At 37.3% G+C, this 26,336-nt stretch overlaps 1 protein-coding gene across 1 annotated transcript; it reads right to left on the minus strand.

Moving 5' to 3' along the window:
- Positions 1–12,921: 12,921 nt before the first annotated feature.
- On the minus strand, positions 12,922–15,165 carry LOC149200901 (uncharacterized). The gene is made up of 4 exons (XM_089401118.1): positions 14,899–15,165; positions 14,476–14,759; positions 13,929–14,274; positions 12,922–13,299 (listed from the first exon to the last, which is right to left on the minus strand). The coding sequence occupies exons 1-4, from the start codon at positions 15,163–15,165 to the stop codon at positions 12,922–12,924; spliced, it is 1,275 nt and encodes a 424-aa protein (XP_089257244.1).
- Between the last annotated feature and the right edge of the window lie 11,171 nt (positions 15,166–26,336).

Here is a 26,336-nt window from a genome sequence, read left to right on the forward strand (position 1 = left end):
ATATATATATATATATATATATATATATATATATATATATATATATATATATATATATATATATATATATATATTTTAAGTATCGTTTAATTTAGATAAAATGGAACTTTTCCTAGTCAATTTTGCCAAAATTTGGTACATATTTTTAAAGAATCATAAAGTTAAGCTGCTTTATTTGCAAAGTTCAAGTGATCCAAAAAATTTCATGTTTCTGAATTCATTTATATATTCAAACACACATTTTAAACTAGAAGAAATCACAATCTCATCCAAAATTGTATAGCCACATTCATTGAGAAAAAGACCATTTTATTTATTAATTAAACTATGCCATTTTTTTAATAGATATATTTTATTTATTTATATTTTTTCACACATATTCATTATAAATTTTATAAAAAAATTCTTTATACATAGTGGAATTAAATTCATACTATATAATTTTAATAACTCAATTTTTATATCTTATAATTTTATTATTGTAATTTTTAATTTTTAAAATATTTAATATATATATAATTTTGAAATAATAATAAATAATAATTTCTTCAAATGTATACTTTCATAGTTTTGAATATCTTATTTAAAAAAAAAATTAAAAAATTAAAATAATAATTATTCACAAAATTTTAAGATAATATTAAAATAAATCATTAGATAGAAATTGACTTCGGGTATGAAGTGTGGAATTGGATATATGCTTTTTCATGTATTTAGAAGTTTTCCATCTCCTAAATTTGTTTGAGTTATGAATTTTTTTTTTCTTTACTTTTAGTGTTTTTTTAATGTATTTTGGTGGAATTCAATTATCTTAAAAAAAAATTGTTTTAATGAAACACTTTACTTATCTAAATATAAGAATTAGTTTAAAGTATGTAAAGAAGTTACATAGATGTTAGTGTGGGTGTAGCTATTTATTTGGGATAGTGGTATATCAAATTTTCATGTTGTATCAAGATGCATATTTTATATCCTATTACGAGGGCTATGTGTGATTTCCTCCATGCTCAATAACACATTTCTTTTTAAAATAAAAAATAAAAGATATTTTAAATAAAAAACAATGCTACTATAGTAAAAACATAAATGAATATATACATTTGGTTACTTCTAATTAAAAATATTATAAAACATCAATAATCTCACCCTCACAATGTTTACTTAGTTGTTAATATTACAACTTAGTACAAAAGAAAAATGGTAAAAATATTTCAAATAGCATAATTTTATAATTTTAGAAAGATAAAATAATTAAAGCAAAAAAAAATATTTACCTTATAAATATTTCACTATAACACTTAAATAAATTGTTTGAACATCCATGCAACCCATATATTTCAATATGAACTTCATTCATATATAAATATATATGTATATAAAAAGACATTCATATATATATATATATATTTTGTAATTAAAAGCAAAATGGTTTCCTTAATTCTTAAGGAGTACGTGTAATTAATTTAATTCTCGATATAAAATTAATATGTGACATTTAAAATATATTAATATAAATAAAAATATTTAATATGAGTCATAGATAAAATATTTTACTATTCAAAATTAATTAATAGTGAGAGATGTGGTACATGGATAAAATATTTCAGTGACTATATAAAGTGAAATATTTTAATGTCAACTCTACACATATGTATATATTATACAATTCAATTAAAAAAATCTTTATGGTTAACATATTTTAAAATATTTCAAGTATCTTCATTATTTTACATTTTAATTTTTCTTATATTTTTTTTGTTCACTTTTGTTTAAAATCTAGCAAAAATTTGTTGGAATTGCAAATTTAAATTGTGTAACCTACACAATCCAAATGTCTAAAAATATTTTCAAACGTTATATCCATTAATACATTGAAGAATACAATTTAACAATGAAAAATATCACGCATTAAACTTTTTTAGATGTAACTTTTTTCTTTTTAAATTTTACTTACTAAAAAAATTTGTGTATCAAAAAATATGATCCCTCTTGACTTTTATTACTAATAATTTATAAAATTTATAAAATATTTTATAAATATTAAATTCATATAAAAAACAAAAATATTAAAATCATATGAAAGACAACAAAAATTCAAATTTATTAATTACAAACATAGTACATATACACAAGAAAATTTATAATACTTCAAATTTGTTAATTAAAAAAAAACATATACAAAAGAAAATTTATAATACTTCAAATTTGTTAATTAAAAAAAAACATATAACAAAAGAAATTTATAATAATTAATACACCATCATAATAACAAATTAATATAAAATAAATTACATAAATTTATAATAATTAATACACCGTAATAATAAAAATTTAAATATAAAATAAATGACACAAATTAATAAGAATAAACTTTTATTCTAAATTTGAAGCACATTTCTCAATCTCTTGCCTCCAATTATAGAATGTCCGCACATAAAATATCTCTAAAATCAATCTTGAGAACTAAAACAAAATTGTTATAAAATTATTTTGATACTGCGAATTAAAAATCCCAATCTCTTGTATCCATCAAAATTAACTGAATACTAATTATTTTTTATTAATAATATATATTTTTAAAATAAATATAATTTTAATAAAAAATTTTAATATATGCACCAACAAAAACATATTAGATTCTTATTTAAAATAAAATTATACTGGTAAATATTTAATATTTTTTAATTTCAAATGTAAATTAAAATTTAGAAATTCAGAATTCTGTTTTTAGTGGTATTAAAAAATATGTTATTTCCACGATGTAAATTACCTTTTATGATTCAATTTTTAATCTTTTTAACTTCTGGAAAAAAGTAAATAACATTGACTGACAATATCAGCCTGACCCTCAGATCTTAAAAATAATTCTCATCCAAGGGCAGAGGTTAATTTGTTTGCCATCGTCAGATTTTTAGAAAGTTAAATTTAAATTTGCTTTTGCTTTTGCTTCAACGGCTGGAGAGAATGGGATCCTATATATAGAACACGGTAAAGTTAATTCCATCAGGTTTGTTTGAGACAGTGGTTTATGCTCCTCTCTTATTTATTCTGTGTGTTGTCTGATTGTTCTGTTACGAAATTTGATGTTGTGAAGGGTTGGTGGTTTTGTTTTGTGTTTTATATTGGTGTTGCGAGTCTGTGTTTGTATGTATGCATGTTTGTTTGTTTTTGTGGGTATTGTTCTGTGATTGATGTATTCAATATGTCATTTGTCTCATTTCTATGTACATGAACCCTGTCTCTGTGAACCCTGAGAGAGACAAAGAAACACTAACGGTGGAGGCAGGGCACGATGGTATGATTATTTTCACATTTTTTTTAGTGTTTTTATCCCTGTTCTAACAATTTGATATAAGTTGCAAATGTCATTGAATTCTAATATTAAATTATGGAACACAGGAGGCCGTTATTGTGTTGGTTGGTTATGGCTTATCTGCCAGGCTGCAGAAGAAAAAGGAGCTGTGAAGAATTTGCAGAGAATAAAAATGGATCGTCTCATTTTACAGGTATGTATACATTTTTTTCTCAGACATCTTTTTCCACTTTAATTCGGATAATAATGATAAGAAGGGAATAAATGAATCTGACTGTGTATAAATTTTGTATACTAGATTTGATTGGATGTAAATTTGTAGTGTATTCTCAGTGAATTTAGTATTATACACCCAGATGAATCTGTAAATTTAGAAAAATCAATCTAAGACAGAACTCTATAAATCTAAAACAAAACCCATATCAGCCCAGAGCAACAAATTTCGTAGAAATGAAAATAAATGACCATTCCCGCTTCTTGTGGCCCTCATTTCTCATCCTTTAGTTTCACTTTAAATTAGGGTAATCCTCTGAACTATCCTCCCAACAATTTTGAAATTAAGCCTTCCGCGCCTCACAAGTTGGAAACAGGGCAGAAAAATCCACAATTAAAAAAATTCCTCCCAACGATTCCGGTGTTAACCCTTTCCTCAATTTTAACATCAATATATCTGGCCTTAAATTTCATTGGCATTAAATTTTTTCTCAGAATTCTAACCAGATATTACCGTCTGTGTGACTTGGAGGGGATGGGCAAGGAACAAGTTGACTCTGTAATAGTTCCCAGGGCTCCACGGCTTTGAAAACTCGGTGAAATGCAATAATATTTAAGAAGTAGATTCAATTCGCCACCCGACCTTGCATGCTTGGGTTTGAGCTTTGAAGATCGTCGCCCCGCCTGCTGGGTGTGAGACGAGGAGCAATTATATCACCCAACTCGGTCTAGGGTTCGACTCTTTGAGAGTTCATTAATATTTAGTGTTTTTAATGAAATTTAAGTTACCTTTTCAGTAGTCTAAATTCTTCCTGACTTGCAGTTTCTTCTGTGTCTTGCCAACCTGGAAGCCTCACTATTCCGTATATTTATCGATACGTCAAATTTTAGGATCTTTTCTCGAAACGTAACCCGCATCTTGCCAGCAATGCATAATATTTTTTTTTTTTCTTAGGTTACGCAAATGTACATTGGAATTGACAGTGATGAGATGTCACATTCCGCATGAGAGAGTACGCCAGGAAGGTTAACAAATGTGTAGAAAGAAGAGGTTAACAAATTAATAAATTAATGTTAAATTTAATGTGTGTGAATCATTTAAATTCATAAATAAGTTAGAAAAAGGTAGAAAATAAATAAATTAATAAATCAAAGTTAATTTGTATGTGTATTAAATATTAATATTTTAATTAAAAAGTTTTTATAAATTTTTATGGTTATTCAAAAGAGTATAGAGTTAGTTTGTTTTTGGCAGTTTAAGTGGTAATGGTCTTGGAAATGAAGTTTCACTGAACAGGAACTTTTGGGTTCAAATCTTGTGCTATCCTCCCAGTCGGGGTGAATCATGGACATGTAAACACAAAAGTAAGAGAGTCTTACCAAACTTACAACAACAGAAAAGAGTATAGAGTTAAATAGACTTTACATATCTTAATTTATCATTAAAAAAATGAAGCCAATAATCAACTCTAATGGTTTAGAAGTCAATAAACAAATTACTATATCAAATTGAAAAAAAAAATTCTTCCAAAATTAATATATGCTAAATTACAAACAAACTTAGTGTGATAGACTAAAATAAAAATTCAATCGATAAAATTATGTATCAATATAATTGTAATTATAAATTACTTTTTTAATATAAAAGCCTTAAATTTATAAAATCTAACTCACAGTTATTTTTTACAAATTTTAAATTTTAAAATATAAATTTGAGATTTTAAAACATATTGAATTATCAATGGAAAAATTTTCCCCTTTAAAATTAGAGGTGGAACTATAACCATAAAATGCTTTAACCTGAGCTTATTCAGAAGCAAATAAAAACCTTTGAAAAAAGAAAAGAAAATTATTTTAATGTTTACGATTTTAAATATAATCTAGGGACAGATTGTTTTTTCATCAATTGATGTATGTGATATGTGATTTTTTTCATGTGAAGTTTCATAACTTCTGGTTTTTGGACGAATCCCTAGCTAAATAAATTATCCCAAAAACTAATCGCCAGAATATTTGTAAAACTTTCCCAAATATGTTTAAATACCTCACATTCTAAAATAAAATAATTTAATATTTCTATTTTCCTATTTTTAAAATAATAAAACACATTCTTCCACGCAAATATATCTCCAGAAAAATGATCGGGGCATTTCTATATCTGAATAGCCAGCCTTTTCGGGAGTTCCTGTACATATTAGCGCTGGGACTCATACAGCGAACTGATATAGAGAGAGCTCGGGCTTTCTATCAGATACAGCGAACTGATATAGAGAGCGCTCAGGCTTTCTACGAGATAAGATGTATAGGTTATTAAAATGAAATTATAATAAAAAATGAATTATTAAGATGTATAGGTTATCAAAATAAAATTATAATGTAAAATGAATTATTTCGAGGGGTAGATTTTTTTAAAGAGTTGATATATTAGTTTGGTCTAATCCCCTAAAATGATATAGAATATACGTTTTAATTTATATAAACATATTTATATTATATTTATTTTAATTTAGTTAAATAAATTATAAAATTAATAATTATAATTATATTTTTGTTAATTTGTTAAGTTGTGTGAGTTTTAAGATGATTGTATATTTAATTTTTGTTTTGAAAAAATATGACTAAGACATTTAAGTTAAATTTTTTTAAAACATTCTAGGTTTCTGCTAGACCAACTCTTAACATAAAAAAATGTACACCTCATCACTATTTATTCTCCATTATTCTCTATTCAGCAAACATAAAAAAATTCAAAAATTTCATTATTTCAAATAAATTTAATTTTAATATTTTTTAATAACTTTTTTAAAATCAAATTTATTAAATTTTGAGTTATTTTTAAATAGTAATATGATCTGTTTCCATACTTTTAAATTTGAATAAATTTATCACGTTTTAAAAAATATATAAATTACAATCATCTAAAACTTATTTAGTTTTTTATATTACAGTCAAAATTATAAAACCAATATTATTTAATAATAAAATCTAATTAATTTAATATTAAATAATTTTGAACTTTTATTAATACAAATCTATTCAACTAATCATTATAAAAATACTTATTATTAAAATCTTTTCTATCAATTTATTTTTTTATCATTATTAAAAATCCTTTCCATCAATTTATTTATTTATTATTTTTTTAATTTCTTAAACACTAAACTTTTTTCTTTAAATCATGAATGAACACATATCACTGATAATTTTTTTTGTTGGGCGGCCGTCATCTACAACCTTCCCTGCTCTTAATGAAAAATGATGTTTTTTCTTCCTCCTTTGAAAAATAAAATAAAATTTCAATCAGCCCCATGAGTTAAATGTCTCGAGTTATAAGAGAGATTGACTAGGCAAGATATCACACCATACTATTTCTCACATTAACCCTCTCTGCAATTTCAACATCAACATATCCCTGGGCGCTTTGAACATTAAGATTGGCATCAAATAGCATTTTGCTCTTTCTTGTAAGTTTTGTTTTCTTATTGGAGTGCATCGCAGAAAAAATTATTGAATTTAATGCGTGAGATCTCAATTTAAAGAAATAAAGAAATGGATAGAAATCTCAATGTTAATGTGAATTTATTTTGTAATTGAAGTTAAATTCAGTAGTATTATAAAGAAATATTTAAAAATCTTTGATTTTGTTTTCTCGTAAGTTGCATTATATATATTTGAAAAAGATTTCTTCCTGGCTGGACCATAGCTTATTTATTACGGAGGTATTTATTGGTAGACAGCTGAGAGTAGAGCATGGAAGCGCAAGCCTCTGAATTGTAGGGATAGGAAATCACCCAGCTGTCTGGATTAGGAAGTTACTCTCGGGGGGTTGTTGGTTTGTCGGAGCGAGCCCACCGAGAAGCCCGCCCCCTTAGATTGGGTAAGTGCGTTCACCTTTATAATAAGGGTAGTGAGTGAATAAGGAGGGGAGCCAGTAACGATCCGACCAACTCTGACTGAGACCAAATTCTAAGGAATTAGACCTTACCTACCCAATCTAGCTAGGCTCTGTTCACGGTGAAAGCCTCCCTAAAGTCTGATCCCAGCTCACAATGCCGATTAGAAACCGAACTCCAATAAATCACAGGAACCACTTCGTTGAAACCCCAACAGATAGCAAGAGGGGGTAGCAAGAGGGGATACTTCAGTTCATTGGGACCAATCAATGTTTTCGGTATTGGTCCGGAAGAATTCGAACACATCAAATATACATGTGGGAGATTCTAGATTCAACTAAGAGCAGCTCACCCCTAACCCTTAAAACCGAACTTATTGAATAGCAAATGATTAGCTAATAATTAATGAATTTTTACCTATTGAGCTAAGAATTTGTTTGTCGGTTTGCTCTGTTACCTGCAGAATGGGTTTCCCATAACCCACCCAGGATTCCCAGGTAGGCATGCGTATCTCCCAACACCCAGGATAAGTATTGAGGTATGCCCAGGTAGGCATATAGGGAGCATACCTGTACTATATATATGCAGACTACCTGGAGTCTATTCGTGCGTGAGATATGTGACACAGTTCTCTTTACTATGCTTTATACCACCCCCGGGGACCCTTATTATTGGCCTTGATCAAAACCCCTGTGTATCAGCCTATATCTGAGACCCTAGTGTATTCCTTTATTATTATTGTCATTGGAACCCCTTATTGTTATTGTTGTGCCCTTACATTATTATTGTTATGTCGGCTCTAATTATATTGTGACCCCTTAGATTCCTATATATAGAAAGGAGGCCTTGTCAGTTGTATCATCGAAGAATTGTTCATTTGTGTAATGTAAAAGAGGTTTCCCCCTCATAGAGGTTGCTTTTGAAGTCGTTGATCTATCTCTTTCTTCTATTTTGTGCGCTGGTTGTATAACATTTGGTATCATTGTTATTGTTGTGCCCATGTTGTTCCCATAATTTTATTATTGTGCCCCATAGAAGCCCACTATTGTTATTGTTGTGCCCTTACATTATTATTGTTTTGTCGGCTTTGATTATATTGTGACCCCTTAGACTCTTATATATAGAAGGGAGGTCTTGTCATTTGTATTATCGAAGAATTGTTCATTTGTGTAATGTAAAGGAGGTTTCTCCTTCGAAGAGGCTACTTTTGAAGTTGTTGATCTACCTCTTTCTTCTATTTTGTGAGCTAGTTACATAACAAGATAAAAGGTACAATGCAGGAACATAAAAGATACAATGTATGGAATGCGATGGCAGAGAAGAACCAAGAGCTAATAGGGTTGAGGATCATACCCATCTCTCCTAACATCCGAGGTTGATGAAGAACATTGAAGAAAACTCCAGAAAGTCTGTTGGCTAGATGAAGGGTCGGTGGAAAGTGTAGACTATCTACTAAATCGTTGCTTGGGGGAGTTCGTGCACTGCTGAGTTTTGGAAGACCTAGTCTGTCTCTCGGGAACGGATATGAGACGGATTTGTTGCTGAAATCTTGTGTGGCAGGGTGAGGTCCCGCAGATCCTCACTGATACAAAGTTTGGATATGAACTAGTATCAATTAGCCTCTTGGTGCCCCTGTCTGAAGGTAGTGTTCTGAAAAATGTCGTGATCATCTGTGTGGGGTTTGGTCTGATGGTAGGCTGAAGAATATGGGCTCAGAACTTGAGAGCCTCCTGCATATATAGGGCCAAACATCTTTGATCGGGATACCTGAAAAAGTCAGCGAGGGTTTGAGAATCTTTGAACAAGCAATGGAACCATCCTCTGATCTCGTAGTAGACAGGGCATCCAAAAATGAAGTGCACCTCGGTCTCCACTTCCTGTAAATGACATGCCTAGCAGATTCTATCTGGTCTATCAATCTGGTGGTCCATGACTCCATCTCTACCTGAAGCCTATGAGAACCTACTCTGAACAGGGCAAGAGGAATGTGAAGAGCATGCATCCAGTGGCGAAATGTATACTGGGGTTGAACAATGAGCCCATCTCTCAACTCCAAGAAGTGCTCAACGTAAAAGGCCATCTTTGGGTGCAACCCTCCCGGAGGATTGGCCCAGGTGACCTGGACGAAACACCTGTAGATGTCCTCCTTGATGATCTTGTTCAACTCCTGTCTAGTAGGTAAAAGGTGACCAGGAGCATCTAAGGAATATTGGAAAGGAGGGAGACGATCTAACTAACTTCCCACTGACTCTAAGAGATCTGAAACTCTTGTAAAAAAAAAAACAAGCCCAACCCGAGGGAGTAGAACAGGTAATAGTCTTAGAAAAGCAATATGCCAAGTAAGAATATCGGTCCCTACTCTTTATCGAGTCTGCAAAGCTTCAAACACAATGCAAGAATGAGACCAATCTGAAGACCATCTCAAACGAAAAGGGCTGAGCTCCAAACTCTGCAAGGATGATGTGTTGAGGTACTGTCTATTTGCATCTAATGATGCGGCGGATAAGAAGAATCTGGATTCTCTCAGTTGAAGCCCAATCCGATTCAAGTAAAGACGGTCCCCAAATCTCTAAGCCATATAGAACAGTGGGACGGATCAAGGTGTCCATGAGGCTCATCTTGGACGAGATATCTTGGAAGTGATGTCGAAAGCACTGTCTCTCGAGAAGTGCTAAGGATCCATATGCTTTGTTGATCCGAGGCTGAAGCACTGGTTGCAAACTGAAGTGGGGACCTGAGAATCGTACCTCCAAGTAAGTATATGCGCTGGTGATCTCAAAATCCTCCCCTCTGAATAGGAAGTGAAGGTTTGAAGTTTTCTTCACCCCATTGAAGATCATAATCTTGGTTTTGTTGAATTTCCACAACCTTGGGTCTAGGTTAGAGTCTTAAAATCATTGACGCTACCAAACCAAGAATCTCAACCATAAACTACTTTGCACAGCGGAAATATAAAGCAGTAAATCACACATGCACAAATATACACAATTTTTAACAAATTGTACAATATGTACAACCGCATTCTTTGTTATATCAAACCAAATCTGAATAATACAATAGTCTATGGTATATAAGATGCAATGACGAACATCGCTGCATCTTCTATGTCATATCTTGTCCTGCTGGTGCTTCGCTCCTGTATTGTTCACTAGCTGCCCCTTAGTCCTTCAAAGGACAACACATCGAGACTTCAGGAGAGCTGCCACCTAACACTGTTGCACGTCATTTTTGTAGCATGTACAAGGGTTGATCCAATTTGCTCTCTGGGTAGGCCTAATACCTGAGTTCCAAACTGTCAAGCTAGCAGTCACCTTTGTCCATCAAGGTACTGCACTTCGGCACCAAACTTCACCCAATCTTTAGCTCCTCTTTGTAATGTTCCAAACTTGGATAAACAGTGATATGTAAAGCAAAAACAAATACAACAATCGAAAATTTAAACATTTAGCAAATACTCATAAAAATTGCAGAAGCAAGAACCAGCTGAGCCATTTTATTAATCGGATGGAGCAAGTACAATAGTATGAAGAAGTGCACCTGGGCTTGCCTTAATGGCAAGCATGACAAAACTTAGGTGATAAATCAATAATCTCAAATATTGATAATAATTGCTCCAATGATGCTCTGCGCTACCTAGAAAACTACACTGTTGGCTAGAAAGGAACTGTTAGAAACTCCACCTCCAGTGCTTCAAAAATGCTGCAAAATTAACCTCAAGCCCCTTGACCAAAACCCACCAAAACACATAAATTGTCTGGTCTACTTCCGACCTCCCAAAATCGACTCGCAAGAGGCCCTACACCCTCCAAGACTGTTGAAGCACACGACCTGCAAATATACGAACAAAATCCTCCTCCAGTGCTCTAGAAAAGCAGGAATCACCTCCACTAGTGTTTCCCTTGTTTCTCTCAATAAGGATCAACCTCAATAGCTGTGTCTCCACCTCCCATGTGTGCACAATATTCTCCCTCTACATTGGCCTAGGAAGTGCGAAAAACCCACTGAATAGAAGCTCTCTCTCCCAGCTCAAAAGCTCACCCAAAAGGCAACAAAACACCTAAGGCTCCCTTCCGAAATTTCGCTCGGCCAAAGCTCCTTTGAAAGATGTCGAAATCACAACTCGGCCTCTCCTCACTGCATCCTCGAGGAATACTCACCACCTGGAGACATTGGATACAACTGTTGGAAATCACAATGGAAACCTCCTCCAAAAGAATGTAGATGAACCTCTATAGGGTGGCATTAGAAGTCCCTCGAAGAAAGGGTGAGCTCTCCACTTTGAAGAACTCTTGCTAAACAAGTGACTCGGTTAAGCAGCTCGAGCAACCAAAGAGAAATTCAATATGCCAAAGATGATCAAATGAGGAGTGTTGCCTTCCTTTTATAGATTTCGTGGAGCACTTTTCCCTCCATCATGGGTCCCTCACTTAACCATCGACTTCCCCTCTCATGCAATTCGAACTAGGGAGTGCATATTTTCCTAGTGTGGGTGGCTCCCACGTGTAATTTAACCAAACTAAAATAACTTGCTACTAAAGTCTAAGTCTTCTAATAAAATCGATTGGGCTCGTCTCCTCCAAAATTGGTCCCAAAATGTAGAGATTAATCTTGTTCCAAATTAATTTAGGAACGGACATTACAGTCCTCCCCTCCCAAATGTTGCTCATCCCCAAGCAACCTCAATGCTGGATGCTCAAGTATGTGCTCACCCTCCCAAGTAGCATCCTCATCCGATAAGCTCTTCCAATGCACCAAGTATTCTCTAATTATCCTGCTTCTGAGCTTCCTTTCCCTGGTCTCCAAGATGGCCTTCGGTTCTAAAACCAGGTGCCCCTCATCATCAAGTGGAGGCAACTCCACAACTGTTGTAACTTGTTGCCCCAACGCCCTCTTAAGGCATGAAACATGGAAAATATTGTGGATTCTAACCCTTGGTGGTAGCACCAACTCATAAGCTACCTCCCCAACCCTCCTGATCACCCTGTAGGGCCCAAAAAATTGTGGTTACAAATTTTCGCCCCCCTTCTGTTTTAGAGTGGACTACCGGTATTACTGCAATCAAAGGTACACCAAGTTCCCTTCCTCAAAACGCCTCTCCACTCGATGCCTGTCAGCATACATCTTTTGTTGATTCTGAGCTATCTGCAAATTATCCTTAAGAGCCTTGAGGATATCTTGTCTCTCTAGGATTCAATTTCTGGCCTTTGGGGCCCGACTGTCTCCAAAATCAATGTTAGCAAAAGGTAAAGCATCATAACCATATAGAGCATGAAAATGAGTCATACCAATGGACATATGATGTGTTGTGTTGTAACAATACTCTCCCAAATGCAGCCATCAAATCCAATCCTTTTGCTGCCGTGTCACATAGTTCCTGAGATAACCCTCTAGCCATTTGTTCACCCTCTCTGTCTCGCTGTCGGTCTGTGGATGGTAATTGGTGCTCGGGGTGAGCTCGGTGCCAACTAGCCTGAAAAGCTCCTGCCAAAATCCCTCCATGAATCAGTTATCTCGGTCACTGACTATAGTCTTAGAGAGTCCGTGCAGGCGAAAGACCTCCCTAAAGAACAACTTTGCCACCTGTGAAGTTGAATACCGTGTCCGAATGGCAAAGAAATGTGCAAACTTGGTCATCCGGTCGACCACCACAAAAATGCAATCCTTCCCCTGCACTGAGGGAAGCCCGATGATGAAGTCCATAGAGATACTCTCCCATTTACCCTCAAGAATGGGAACAGACAGCAATAGTCTTGTTGGATGGGTCAACTCCCCCTTGTTCCTCTGATAAGCCTCACACTTCTGCACATATCTCAACACGTCCCCCTTGAGGCCCTTCCAGGTGAAGAGCTCTCTCATCGCCATATAGGTCTTCCTGAACCCCTGGTGTACAGGCAAAGGAGAATCATGAGTTGCACGAAGGATGTGCTCCCTCAATTGGGACCCCGAAACCAAGAATACACACCTTTTGTAGTATATAACCTCATCCATCACCCTGTAGCGCTCATTTGCATAGCTACCCTCCAAGATCTTGCATGCCCGATGATCCTTGGAGTACTCTACTAATAGCTGTGCCTTCCAATCATGGCAGATGCTCATGAGTGAAAGTCTTGTGAGTCTCCTAGATAGCGTATCTGCCACCACATTGTGCTTTCCCCGCACATGCTCAATATCAAAATTGTAGGCCTGCACCTTGTTGACCCATCTCTGCTATCTATCATTGAGGCCCTATTGCCCCATGAAGTGGCGAACACTGTTTTGATCTGTCTTCACCTGAAATCGGTTGCCCACCAAGTATTGTCTAAACTTGGCCAATGCATGCATTATGGCCAACGTCTCCTTGTCATATATGGAATACAACCTCTCATGTGGTAGGAGCTTTCAGCTCTCAAAAGCAATGGGGTGCCCTCTTTGGGACAAGACTGCCCCCATCCCCTCACCCGGTGCATCTCACTCCAATGTGAAACGCTGTGTAAATCCGAGAGTGGTAATACCAGGAAACAACTCATCACCTCCTTGAGGCGATCAAATGTTGCCTGAGCTTCATCTATCCATGTAAAAGCCCCCTTCTTAGTCAGATTAGTAAGTGGTGTTGCCAACTGTGAGAAGCCCTTAACGAACTTTCGATAATAAGTACAAATGCCCAAGAATCCTCTCAGCACTGTCACATCTCTAGGCTCTGGCCAATCTCGAATGGCCCGGATCTTCTCCTCGTGCACCTTGACCCCATCTGCGCCTATGATGTGCCCCAAGTAGAGCGTCTCTGTCAGCGCAAACTCACACTTGGACATCTTGGCGTAAAACTGTTGCTCCTCCAAGATACACAACACTGTCTTTAGATGCTGCTCCTCCCACATCCTGCTGTAGATCAAGATGTCATCAAAGAACACTAGTAGAAATCTCCTTAGCTGACCCCTGAACACATGGTTCATGCATGACTAAAAGGTACCAGGTGCGTTGGTCAACCAAAAAGGCATGAACAAGAACTCGAAATGCCCATAATGACACTTGAAGGTTGTCTTCGGAATATCCTGATCCCTCACCTATATTTGATGATACCCAGACCGCAAATTTATCTTAGAGAAGTACTTGGCTCCTCTAAGTATGTCCATCAACTCATCAATACGCGGATTAAGATACTGGTTCTTCATTGTCTTCTTGTTGAGGGCTCTATAGTCAATGCACATGCAGAGAGTCCCATCCTTCTTCTTCACCAGAACAACTGAAGAAGCAAATGAACTAGAACTCAATCTAATGTGGCCCAAGGCCAATAGCTCCCTGATGGCCCTCTCAATCTCATCCCTATAGGATTTGGAATGCCTACAGGATGTAGTAATGACTGCCTGCACACCAAGCTCCAGCTCTATAGTGTGCTCGAACCCCCTGCAGGTGGTTGTCCTGGTGGTATGTCTCCAAAAACTACTAGATTTCTATCTAGTATCGCCTGTATATCTGGATGTGGTGGCTTGGCCTTTCCCCAACCTTTGAAATCCTCGGCTCCACTTCCCACACTATGTCTCCATGCCTCAAATCCGCCTCCATCCTGTGCGCAGAAACAATCTGTGGAGGATACGAATGCATGCCCCGAAGAACCACTAGCTTACCATTCGGCCCAGTAAACTCCATCACTAGCTGCCTCCAATCAATGGTAACTCGGCCAAGGGAATACAACCATTGGACACCCATCCCCACATTGGTGTCCGGTATGTCCACAAGAAAGAAGGGGTCTGTCATCGAATAGTTCCCCATGGTCACTATCAGAGCAGGAACATATCGAGTGCACTGCATAGTTCTATTTCCTGACACTAGAACTGAAAACCCCTAAAACTCTGCAGTGGTTATGCCCCTCCTCTGGACCATCTGAGCATCAATAAAATTGTGGGTGGCCTCACTGTCTACTAAAACTGAGACATGATGGCCCTGCATTGTGCCTATGATCCTCATGGTCAAAAATTTGGGAACCCGCATAAGGGAGCTAGGACTCCCCCAGATGGTGTAAAAGGTGCTCCCCCATGTGGTGGGGGTGGTGATGGTCCCTCTCTATTGGATCCTCGCTTTCTCCCCCACCAAGCTCCAACTTCACCTCATCCTCCCGGTCGTTGTCCGAGAAGACCTCAATGTAATGGGCCTTGCCTGCTATGCATCGATGCCCTGGTGCCCATGGTTCCCAACATGTAAAACACAAATTCCTCCTCCTGAGGTCTCTCCTGGTATCATCGTCCAACTGTCCTCGCCCTTGGGCTTTTCTCTGCGTTGGGGGCACTCTAGTGTCACTTCCCTTCTGAGGGTAGGGAGTGCGTGGTGGAAAGGGTGCCCGTGTCTTGGGGATGGCCTCCTGCAAGTCTCTCGTACAAGTCTCTGCCTCTAGTAGAGTAGAGGGCCTACGTGACTTCACTAGTCTCGTAGTGGCTCTGTCAACCCCTCCAAAAATGTGTATACTTTCCTAGCATCTGACAAATCTGGTACCATGACTGAGACCCTTAAAAACTTTGAAATATAATGCTCGGGATGTCCTATCTGCTTGAGCTGAGTCAACTCCCCGAAGTGAGCCTCTGAATCCCTTCGATCAAAACGCTCCACTACTCTCTGTGTGAAGTCCTCATAGGAGGTCATGTTGGCATGCCCCAGAGTGGACAAGCCATGGAACCACTAGTCGTGTGCCCCCCTCTCCAAATGTAATGTGGCCATTTTAATGGCTTCTGTCTTTGTCATCCTGTTGAGCTGGAAGTATGTGTCTAGCTTCTCCACCCAAGCACATGATGTGCAATTGGTAGTGCCATCGTAGGTGGGAAAATACATCTTCCCAATGGTGCGTTGCAGCTCATAGTTCTGCGTACCATGGCCTCCATAGCCCTTCCCCTTCTCATTCTGTTTGAGCTAGAAAAATTCTCTAAAAGATAGAGCCTCTCTGAAGTCTGCTCCCATGCACTGCCACTCCCTGAAATGCTCTCCCATAAGTGATTGATCCTCAACTCCACTCGTTTCACCTTGCGCCAAAGGTAAGAAAGAAGGTAGAGTGGCTCGAGTTGGCCCACTTGAGGATGGGTGATGCACAGTAGGTGAAAGATGATCAAATTGTTGAGAGGCCCCCGAAGTCTCTCCAAATAGAAACTCCCGGTGAGTGCTCCGCTCCCGGTTCTGCATTTTGATCTCGTCCAACATCTCCTCCTGGCCCTTTTCCAAATCACTTAGGGCCTTCAAGAGACTGTAAAAGGCAACTTCTTCCCTACTCTTGGGCTCCCCCATGTCTTTTGTTACAATTGCCTTCCCATGGTCCTTTGTGTCAGGAGTGATCTCCAACTCCCTCTCCTTGCTCCGGTACCTTTGCCTCCTGTAAATAATATTTTGTCAGTCCTCCTCACTCATAGGAAAATTCTCCACAGCTGAGCCAAGATCTGAGCTCCGATACCACTGTAATGTTCCAAACTTGGATAAACAGTGATATGTAAAGAAAAAACAAATACAACACCCGGAATTTTAATTTTTAAACATTCAACAAATACTCATAAAAATTCTAGAAGCAAGATCTAGTTGATCCATTTTATTAATCTGATGGTGCAAGTACAATAGTATGAAGAAGTGCACCTGGGCTTTCCTTAATGGAAAGCGTGACAGAACCCAGGTGATAGAACAATAATCTCAAATGCTGATAATAACTTCTCCAATGATGCTCTGGGTTGCCTAAAAAATTGCACTGCGAACTACTAGAAACCCCACCTCTGGTGCTCAGAAAATGCTGCAAAATTAACCTCAAGCCCCTTGACCAAAACCCATCGAAACCCAGAAATGGTTTGGTCTGGTTCCAACCTCCCAAAATCGATCCCCAGAAGGCCCTACGCCCTCCAAGACTGTTGAAGCACACGACCTGCAAATATACCAACAAAATCCTCCTCCAATGCTCTAGAAAAGCAGTAGTCACCTCCACTAGTGTTTCCCTTGTCTCTCTTGACAAGGATTAACATCAATCATTGAGTCTCCACCTCCCACGTGTGCACAATATTCTCCCTCTACGCTGGCCCAGGAAGTGCGAAAACCCCACTGAATAAAAGTTCTCTCTCACAGCTCAAAAACTCACCCAAAAGGCAGCAAGACACCGAAGCCTCCCTTTCGGAATTTCTCACGACCAAAGCTTCTCTGAAAGATGTCGAAATCACAACTCAGCCTCTCCTCACTGCGTCCTCCATGAATACGCACCACCTAGAGACATTGGATACAACTGCTGGAAATCACAATGAAAACCTCCTTCGAAAGAATGTAGATGAACCTCTCTAGGGTGGCACTCGAAGTCCCCCGAAGAAAGGGTGAGCTCTTTGCTTGAAGAACTCTTGCTAAACAACAAGTGACTCGGCTAAGCAGCTCGAGCAACCAAAGAGAAATTCGATATGCCAAAGATGATCAAATGAGGAGTGTTGCCTTCCTTTTATAGATTTCGTGGAGCACTTTTCCCTCCATTTTCCCTCCATCGTGGGTCCCTCACTTAACCATTGACTTCCCCTCTCATGCAATTCGAACTAGGGAGTGCGTATTTTCCTAGTGTGGGTGGCCCCCACGTGTAACTTAACCAAACCAAAATAACTTGCTACTAAAGTCTAAGTCTCCTAATAAAATTGAATGGGCCCCATCTCCTCCAAAATTGACCCCAAAATGTAGAGATTAATCCCGTTCCAAATTAATTTAGGAAGGGGCATTACACTCTTCGTCACTTCAAGATAGCTTGTTTAGGGCTACTTTGGGCTATCAACACGCTGCCCTCCACCAGACTAATGATGCCCAATCCTCCACTGCGGAATTTGCTCCTAATTGGGGTTTGTTATCGTTCAAGACAATCCCAATACATGGCTCCCACAGGCTGCAGTGTGAACTGATCCAATACCGGTCAATATCCTTGACCCAACATATACCAAATGCACCTAAAATGCATGCTTCAACTCACTGTTTTAGGATCCTTTGACTACTGCAATTTTGGGTCTGGTTAGGGCACAATACACAGTCCCTAATAGTCCTTCAATCTGCCCAGAATTTCCCTTCCTTATTGTGGCTACCCTTCTAAAAGGGGAGGAGACCCTTAGCTGAAGTTCTAGGCTTCTTCAACCCCTTACAGATTTTCAGCCTTCCTCCTTTTGACTGCGGCAACCCTTCCAAGGGTCTGCACTCCTCCCAAACGACCCTAAAACAATCCTTATGGCTGCGGCATGACAACAAGGGAACTCGGCCCCTTCTCCAACACTTCAGACCCTTGAAAAACTCTCCAAACAGTCCCTGAATTCTTCGTTGGTCTTGCCTCCCTTGTTGTGGCCCAAAACATACTTCTTCTCCTTTCCAATGAGTTGCTTTCCAAGGTATTCGTTGCACTTTTTGGATGAGGAATAATTCCTCCACTTCACCTCTATATATACACATAAAGAGGGCTCCATGAATTGATGAAAATACAAGTCTCTTAAATGAATTCATTTCAAGCCTACAGGACTTGACTATCCATTAATTAATTGTCAACTTCAAAACTATCCATTAATTAATTGTCAACTTCAAAAATTCATATCTTCGTTTCTAGAGCTCCGATTTGAGTGATCTTTGGAGTGTTGTAATAGGCATGCCAAGCTCTATCACTTCAAATTTTATCTTGCTCAAATTCATCATGGAATTTCTAAGTTTAAACCGTTAGGAATCCTTCCTGTACTACCTGATTTATTTCTTCCTACTTGTTCTGTTAATTAACAAGTTATTTACCATGTAAATACTGAAAATAAATACAGTAAGTGAAGAAGATCCTAATCTAAAGTTGTAAAAAGAATTCACAAGCAGTTACAAATTAAAGAGAAATCACCTAACTATTGATGCCCTAGATTTCTCAACATGGTATCGGAGCTAAGGTGACAAAGTCAAGAAAGGAGGGCATCTAATCAAAGAGACACTCAAGAATCGAGTTTCAAGGAAGGCATCAAAGCAAGTTGAAGGATATCAAAGTGAAGTCGAGATCTACATCGAAGAAGAAGAAGTCTACACCAACAAAAGTTTTGGATCCTCTAAGTCATCATTAAAAGACCAAAAAGACCCTCATCAAGTTGAAGAGATCTACAATGCAAGGTAGCCCAAAGTATAGACATCCAAGAGAAGCATTTCTAGGACTAAGATCACATCATCTTGGAGAAAGTCGAAACCCTAGAAGCATTTTTGATCTACACTCATTCACCACCAAAGAAGTCGAAGTATCTTGAAGGCTAGTCATCCAAAGAAGGCTAAAGGCATTGCCATCATCTTCAAAAAACTATAAGGCAAGTTCCCTCTCATTGAAGCAAGGAACTCTCCCTTTTCCTTGAAGAAGATCATCCGAGGAAGCATCAAGATTTCCTCATCAATCACCATCAACAAAGGAATCTAGATCTAAAGGAGTTGTCATCATAAAAGGGGCAATCTCCTTTTATTGAAGAAGGGATTTCATTTGGAAGAAGATCACCCAAAAGGGGCACTAATACATCTTCATCAACCACCATCAAAGAGATCAAGTTGAATATTTCATCTTCACTTTTCAAGTAAGTATCTTTTATTCTATAATCTAATCTAGTAAAATGACTTTGTTTTGTGAGGAGATCTATAAGCTGGTTGGGTCATCGAACTTCCTTGCATGGAAAAGGAGGATAGTCATAGTCCTCGAAGAAAGCGAAGTCATTAATCATATCTATGGAAAGGTCTCCAAACCATCCGAAGGTCAGTCAAAGGTCCCTTCATTCCCCATATAACAAGATTGGAGACATCAAAAGAGATATATGATAGGCTTGTAGAACTATTCTCTGAAGATGCGATAAGAAATATCATATTACTTAGATTTGATCTATACAAATTAAAGGTATCAAAGGATGAAGGAATATCTTCATAAGATCTCAAGTGTAAGATCTGGGAGAGATGACATCAGATAAGGAGATAATCCTTATTGTTCTAAATTCTCTAACTAATAAACAAGGTAACAAATATCTATTAAGATAAGAAGGCTATCCCATTCAACAACTTGTGGTTTCTATGCAAGATACAAGAAGATAGGTTGAGGGCAAAAAGTATTCATACATTTTTCAAAAAAAAGAACATAGCTAAGAGTCAATGATATGAGAATTACAGGAAAGATTGTCCTAAGCTCAAGAAGGGAAATAACCAGGAAGATAGAGGAAGTCCATTTCACCGAAGAAGTGGAGGAAGGTGAAAGAGGAAAAGCATTAGAAGCAAGAGCTCATGACATCACCATAGGCAAACATGAAGGACAAACGGAACAAAATCTATAGCTTTTGGGAACCTCATTGGAAGCTCAAGTGACACTTATGGAAAAAGGGAAGAAGTCATCTAGGACAAGTCTCACGATACATCAAGAAACATCTACTGGATAGGGATATGTAAGATCCTCAAGATTCTTTGATGGAATCCTCATCAAAAGATTCACTGATCTAGAGAGGAAGCAAGTGTTTCATCAGGAACTCCAACTTATGGAATTCATGGGATGATGTTATGATGTCATAATAGATGAAGCAGATCAAGGGGTTGAAGTTCTTTTCAATCAAGGAAGCTACTGAAAGAATCCCAAATGACCTAAAGGTAAATGAGGTATGTATGCTTGTATTTGATATTATAAAGTCATGTTGTATGGTTGCAGGTAACATGAATCACTGATCTACCTTAAAAGCATGATCAAAGGAAAGGAATCTCCTCCTATGAAAGGATGCCGAAAGGCATGGGTCACACTAGATGAAATCAACATAATATGTCCTCATATGAAAATGAGGTGGTTGATAGTAATTAGAGGAACTCTAATTGGAAGTTCCTGGGAATGAAATATGTGAAGAAAGGAAGGAGGAGGTCATGGACTATGCAACCATGGAAAAGGCAATCGACATCCTAGGACTAGAAGATTTGACTAGGATATCTCCATGGAAGTTATGAAGACTCCGATGGAAGTCTGGAAAAGAAAGATACCCCTGCCAATATATATCTTTGGGAGATGTGGCAAAATGTATGCAGGATGCTGATGTCTATTGGAATATGTCTTGGATGAAAGACCATCACAAAGGTAATTTTGATTTAAGTGTTCATTTCTTCTTTTTGTTTATGAAAAGATATGGATGGGTTTATGCAAGACTGCAAAGGGGAGAACTGTATATGTCTTCCAAGAGGACCATGTAGAAGGATGTGAGATCTTTCTGAAGAAGATAGCATGATGAAGGCACCATGACATGAAGCAAGGCCAGATGTGGACTAATGGATCACTTTCTGATGAAAGGAATGATGACATGACTGACTCATGGATGAAAGTGATGGATGGTTTGTGCCTTATGAAGAAGTCCCAAAAGATGAAGACTCCTTGACAAAGAAATTCATGACATCGAAGGAAGGATCTCTTCAAGCAGTTGGTTGTCCCATCATCTCCACTTGAGGAGATGTTCTAGGTCCCTAATTAAGAGGGAGGCTTGAAACAAGTTCCTTACTTGGAAGAAACTTGGAACTTCCTGAACCAAGAGGAAGCATAGGTACATTCCTTCTGTAGGAATGAGTACATTCATTTATTGGAATAGATATGTCCTCCCTAATTGAGAGGTAGAGATAGACACATCATTTTGGTCTTCACTTGGGAAGACAGAATGGAGGATTGGGTAATCATATGGCATCCGATACTCTTTGAGGATGAGATAAGGCATTGAAGATAAGAGTAGTTGTAGAGGACTGATATTCTTTGAGGACTAGGAATCCAAGATAAGAATAGTCTTGGTGGAACACACCCTGAGAACCCGGGTGGGGTATGTTCCAAGAGAGACAATGATTAGGGTGTCTATAAATCATTGGTCTTGCCAAAATTGAGCTTAGATCTTGTGGAGAGATAGAGTTGTTAGTCAAGGCCTTGCTATGTGACAACGCTGGTTGATATGATGTTATACAGATGGGTTACCAATCTGATTCTTCTTATGAGAAATTCTTCAGATTGAGAATGACCGAGTACCATTATGAATACCTCTCTAGTTAAGACAGAGTGTTGAAAAGTGTAACTAGGTCCGGTCTTCATAATGACATGTAATTGTGATTTTTATGTAATTGATGTAAAGAAGAAAAATAAAATGATTGTAATCTTGACTCGTGGGTTTCATGAGTAAGTATTTTATTTTTAGATGGTTTCCAGTGTGAGCCTTTAGGATTTGTCATTTAGTCATAAAATTCAAAGAATTAAATGTCATGTATGAAGAACCCTTCTTGGGCATGTTACAAATGAAAAACAAGTCTGTCGAATTATCAATAAGCCCTCCAAGACAAGCACTAGTTCTCCTCTTCAATTCGGCCTCAAGATCAAGTGAAGAACTCATGTCGGCTTCACCTAATGGAGACACAATTGTTCGAAGACATATGTCGACTCATTTTATATGGGACAACTACTATATATATGTGTGTAGAGTCCTCCCATTTCAATAGTTCAGAAGTTCGGATCATCTCAGAAATTCGGATGTCAAAATCATAGAAAGAACTCAGATAGATGATGAGAGAAAATCGAATATTTGTTTAGGGCTAATCACAAAATATAAGCTTGGATCTCTGAGAGAATGGTCTCTGTGCTACAGTTCGGACAAGGGAATATAGACTACAATTCGGTGCTATAATAAAGACCACAGTTCGGTGTTATGAAGGACCTACAGTTCAGTATTATACCACAATGATTCGGTGCTATCTCAGTGTCACAGATTCGGTGTTGCGACAGTGATCACATTTTGGTGATAGTATAGAGATATGTTTCAGTGCCATCTGAAGTATGTCTAGAGTTCATTTCTATTCTCAAATAGGAGATGATCTCAGTTCATTTTAGTGTTGTGTCTCAGAGCTATGAAGGTAAAAGTAGAAGAGGAGTCAAAATGAAGAAAAGAGAACAATATTGACAGTCAAGATAATTACTGTCTTGGTTTTGGAGTGGTAAATATGTCAAGGGTCTTGGTCTTGGTATTCATCAATTGGAATCTCTATAAGAATAATTTGTGCAGGTTTCCCTCTCAAAGAGTGAGGTTTTGGCCGTGGCGCATAGCCTACATTCTGTGTCTCTTGTCTATTTATGTTCATGCATTGGTAGTTGTTTGATGAAGAACATTAATATCTAAGTGAAGAAGATCCTAATCTAAAGTTGTAAAAAGCATTCACAAGAAGTTACTAATTAAAGAGAACTCACCTAACTATTGATGCCCTAGATTTCTCAACACCCCAAGGTATTCATTAAGAGAGGCATCGGGCTCTTCTTGGCTACTAGTGATATCATGATTATTGGATCGAGGATCATCATTATGAAACATAGAGAATAGGCCCTTCTAGTGAGCCTTGCAACGCTTCCATAATATTCAAATGTGGAGTTGCTAGGGTGAATTCAAAATGCCTTGTATGATGCTTTCCTGACCGTACAAACATCGAATTTTAGGTTCAATGAAGAACAAGGGCTTCATTCTTCCAATGGAGTCGCCAAAAAAGGATTTATCTTATCGTTAGGGATGAAGTTAAATATTCAAATTTCATGGAGGGAGACTTGCTTCGTCCCCAAAAATGACGCCAAAAATGTTGCCACAAAATCTAGTCGGATTTGGAGAGGGAAACCCTACAAGGCATAAACTAGACCAAGTGACAACAATGGGGTAGTGGCCCACTATCACCACATCCAAAACCCCCTGTTCTCTATGATTTTTCACTGATGGGAGGAGTCCCAGTATGTGATAAAGATCACCTATGTATGATATTCTATGTAGAATGTATTAGATGACTTGACTAGGTCTCCTACAAGAAAGACACAACAATAGTTCAAGGCTCCAATAGGAAGCAATTCACTTTCTATGTAGAGGCCTAGGGATACAAGCAGAAGACCAAGATTTTGAGTAATTTGTTGAGTGATAGAGTTCTCAAAGGCTGAGGCTAAGAGAAAAGGTTTCCAACTAGGTAAACTAACAAGGTCAAGGCTCATGAAACCTTTAAGAAACCGCCAAGTTGAAGGAAGATAAAACTAGTGTTTCCCTATTAGGGAAAATAAATAGGGCAAGAGAATTTATGGATGAGATTGAAGTGGATGCCTACCAAAATGATATATTTTGTGGTAAATCTATCCCTTTGATGTTTAGTCTCTCCAATCCCCAAAACTCCTCTTGCCTAGAGATTTTCACTAAGCCCTAGTTTTTCAACCTTAGCCTTGACCTTTGGACACTAACACTCAGGGAATTACTCAAATCCTAGTTCTTGTGCTTGTAACCCTATGCCTCTACATAGAAAGAAAATTGCTTCCTATTGGAGGCTTGAACTATTGTTGTGTCTTTCTTGGAGGAGACATATTCAAGTAATCTACTACATTGTACATAGAATATCATACATAGGTGACCTTTATCACATACTGGGACTTATCCTTTCAATGAAAATCCATAAAGAGTAGGGGTTTTGGCTGTGTTGACAGTGGGCCACTACCTCATTGTTGTTCCTTGGTATAGTTTATGGCTTGTAGGGTTTCCTTCTCCAAATCTTGATAGATTTTGTGGCAACGTTTTTAGTGTTGTTGTCACCTAAAGAGATGGTAGGAGAAAAATTTCTCCTATGGGATCACCCAGTTTTGGTGAGTAACATAACCCTAATTGAAGATGAATGAATAAGAGAAATTGTTTGGCTTATTATACACGAGCATTGTGTTGAAGAAGATAAGATACATCATTATAAGTCAAGGAAGGAGGTGCTTTGTCCTAGGAGTTTGCCAATAGCTCTTGACTTGGTTGGCTCAAATCAATAGTCTATATATTTTTGGCCGCATCTAAGTTACCTGTACTATGATCTTTTGTTCGCCTACATACGAAGGAAATATGCTCTTATTTAGAATGTTCTCGGGATTAGTTTAGCTAAACAAATGGTTTAACCTAACCAAGCTAGGGATCAACTACTCTAGAATAGATACCTTTACATTTGGTGACAACTCCTTTATTACTTATACAATTATTTGGTTAGGATAGTTTATTACATGAGTATAATTTGTTACACTTGATCCTGTATGATAAGTAATCAGGTGTTTGTTGCAAACCCTTGTATGATTATATTGTCTCTTTTTCCTAAGGCTTGTATTCACACTAAACTAACCCATTCGAGTTGTTGTCGATTGCTTGCTATCTATACAACTATTAGAGTACAACCTTGAGCTACTAAACTTGGATGCTACTTATATCAAATAGATAAAGTGCCCTAAAGAATGAGTTCCCATCCATACAAGTAGGGAGTTTAGGTATTATCACTTGGATCCTGACCTCGTGATTGTTGTTGGGCTTGATCCCTACCTCAATATATGGTTGTTGGGCTTGAAAACCTATACGGTAGTTGTTAATCTAGATTTCCTATTGAGCTAACTAGATGGTCACTGTGTGCTAAGAAAAGAACTAGTTGTTCACTTAACCATGGGAAATCTATTGCTCGTTGAACTAATAGTCTAGTCATGAGAACATGAAGAAGAAAAAGAAGAAGAACCAAATTTCTTGAACCAATAGCTAGTTGGTCGAATCACTGGGAATGAACCCATCCAAATAGTCTAAAGCTATAATTTTTCAATTGGAACCCATGTTGCTATTGTGTTTGTTATCTTCCTAAGCTAGGACGAGTGATGGGTTGACTCAATTACAAGGTGCACATCCCTACCTCTATATATTTGAAAGACTATGTGAGATGCACATCCTCTTAATTATGACCTGGTAAGTCTTCATCCTGAGCTAGGTTGGGCAACTGTGAGCTTGACCTCATGTGTAATGTTCCAAACTTAAACAAACAGTGATATGAAAAAGAAAATACGATTTATAAACAGAAAAATTAAATGATCAACAAACACTCAATACACATCAGAAATGAGAATCAGCTGAGCCATTTTATTAATGGAATGGAGCAAGTACAATAGTATGGAAAATGCA

Source organism: Pinus tabuliformis, chromosome 2_1 (genome assembly GCF_031772625.1).
Source record: "Pinus tabuliformis cultivar Carrire ecotype Pingquan chromosome 2_1, CPIR1, whole genome shotgun sequence".
NCBI lineage: Eukaryota > Viridiplantae > Streptophyta > Pinopsida > Pinales > Pinaceae > Pinus > Pinus tabuliformis.

Excerpts from the sequence above, each read along its gene's own strand:
- LOC149200901 (XM_089401118.1), bottom strand. The coding sequence starts at position 15,165 with ATGGGGAACTATTCGATGACAGACCCCTTCTTTCTTGTGGACATACCG. Across the intron at positions 14,760-14,898 it reads TGGAGCCGAGGATTTCAAAG|GCAGTCATTACTACATCCTG; the intron begins GTTGGGGAAAGG and ends CTTGGTGTGCAG. Across the intron at positions 13,300-13,928 it reads CATTTGATCGCCTCAAGGAG|GGGTTCAGGAAGACCTATAT; the intron begins GTGATGAGTTGT and ends CCTGTACACCAG.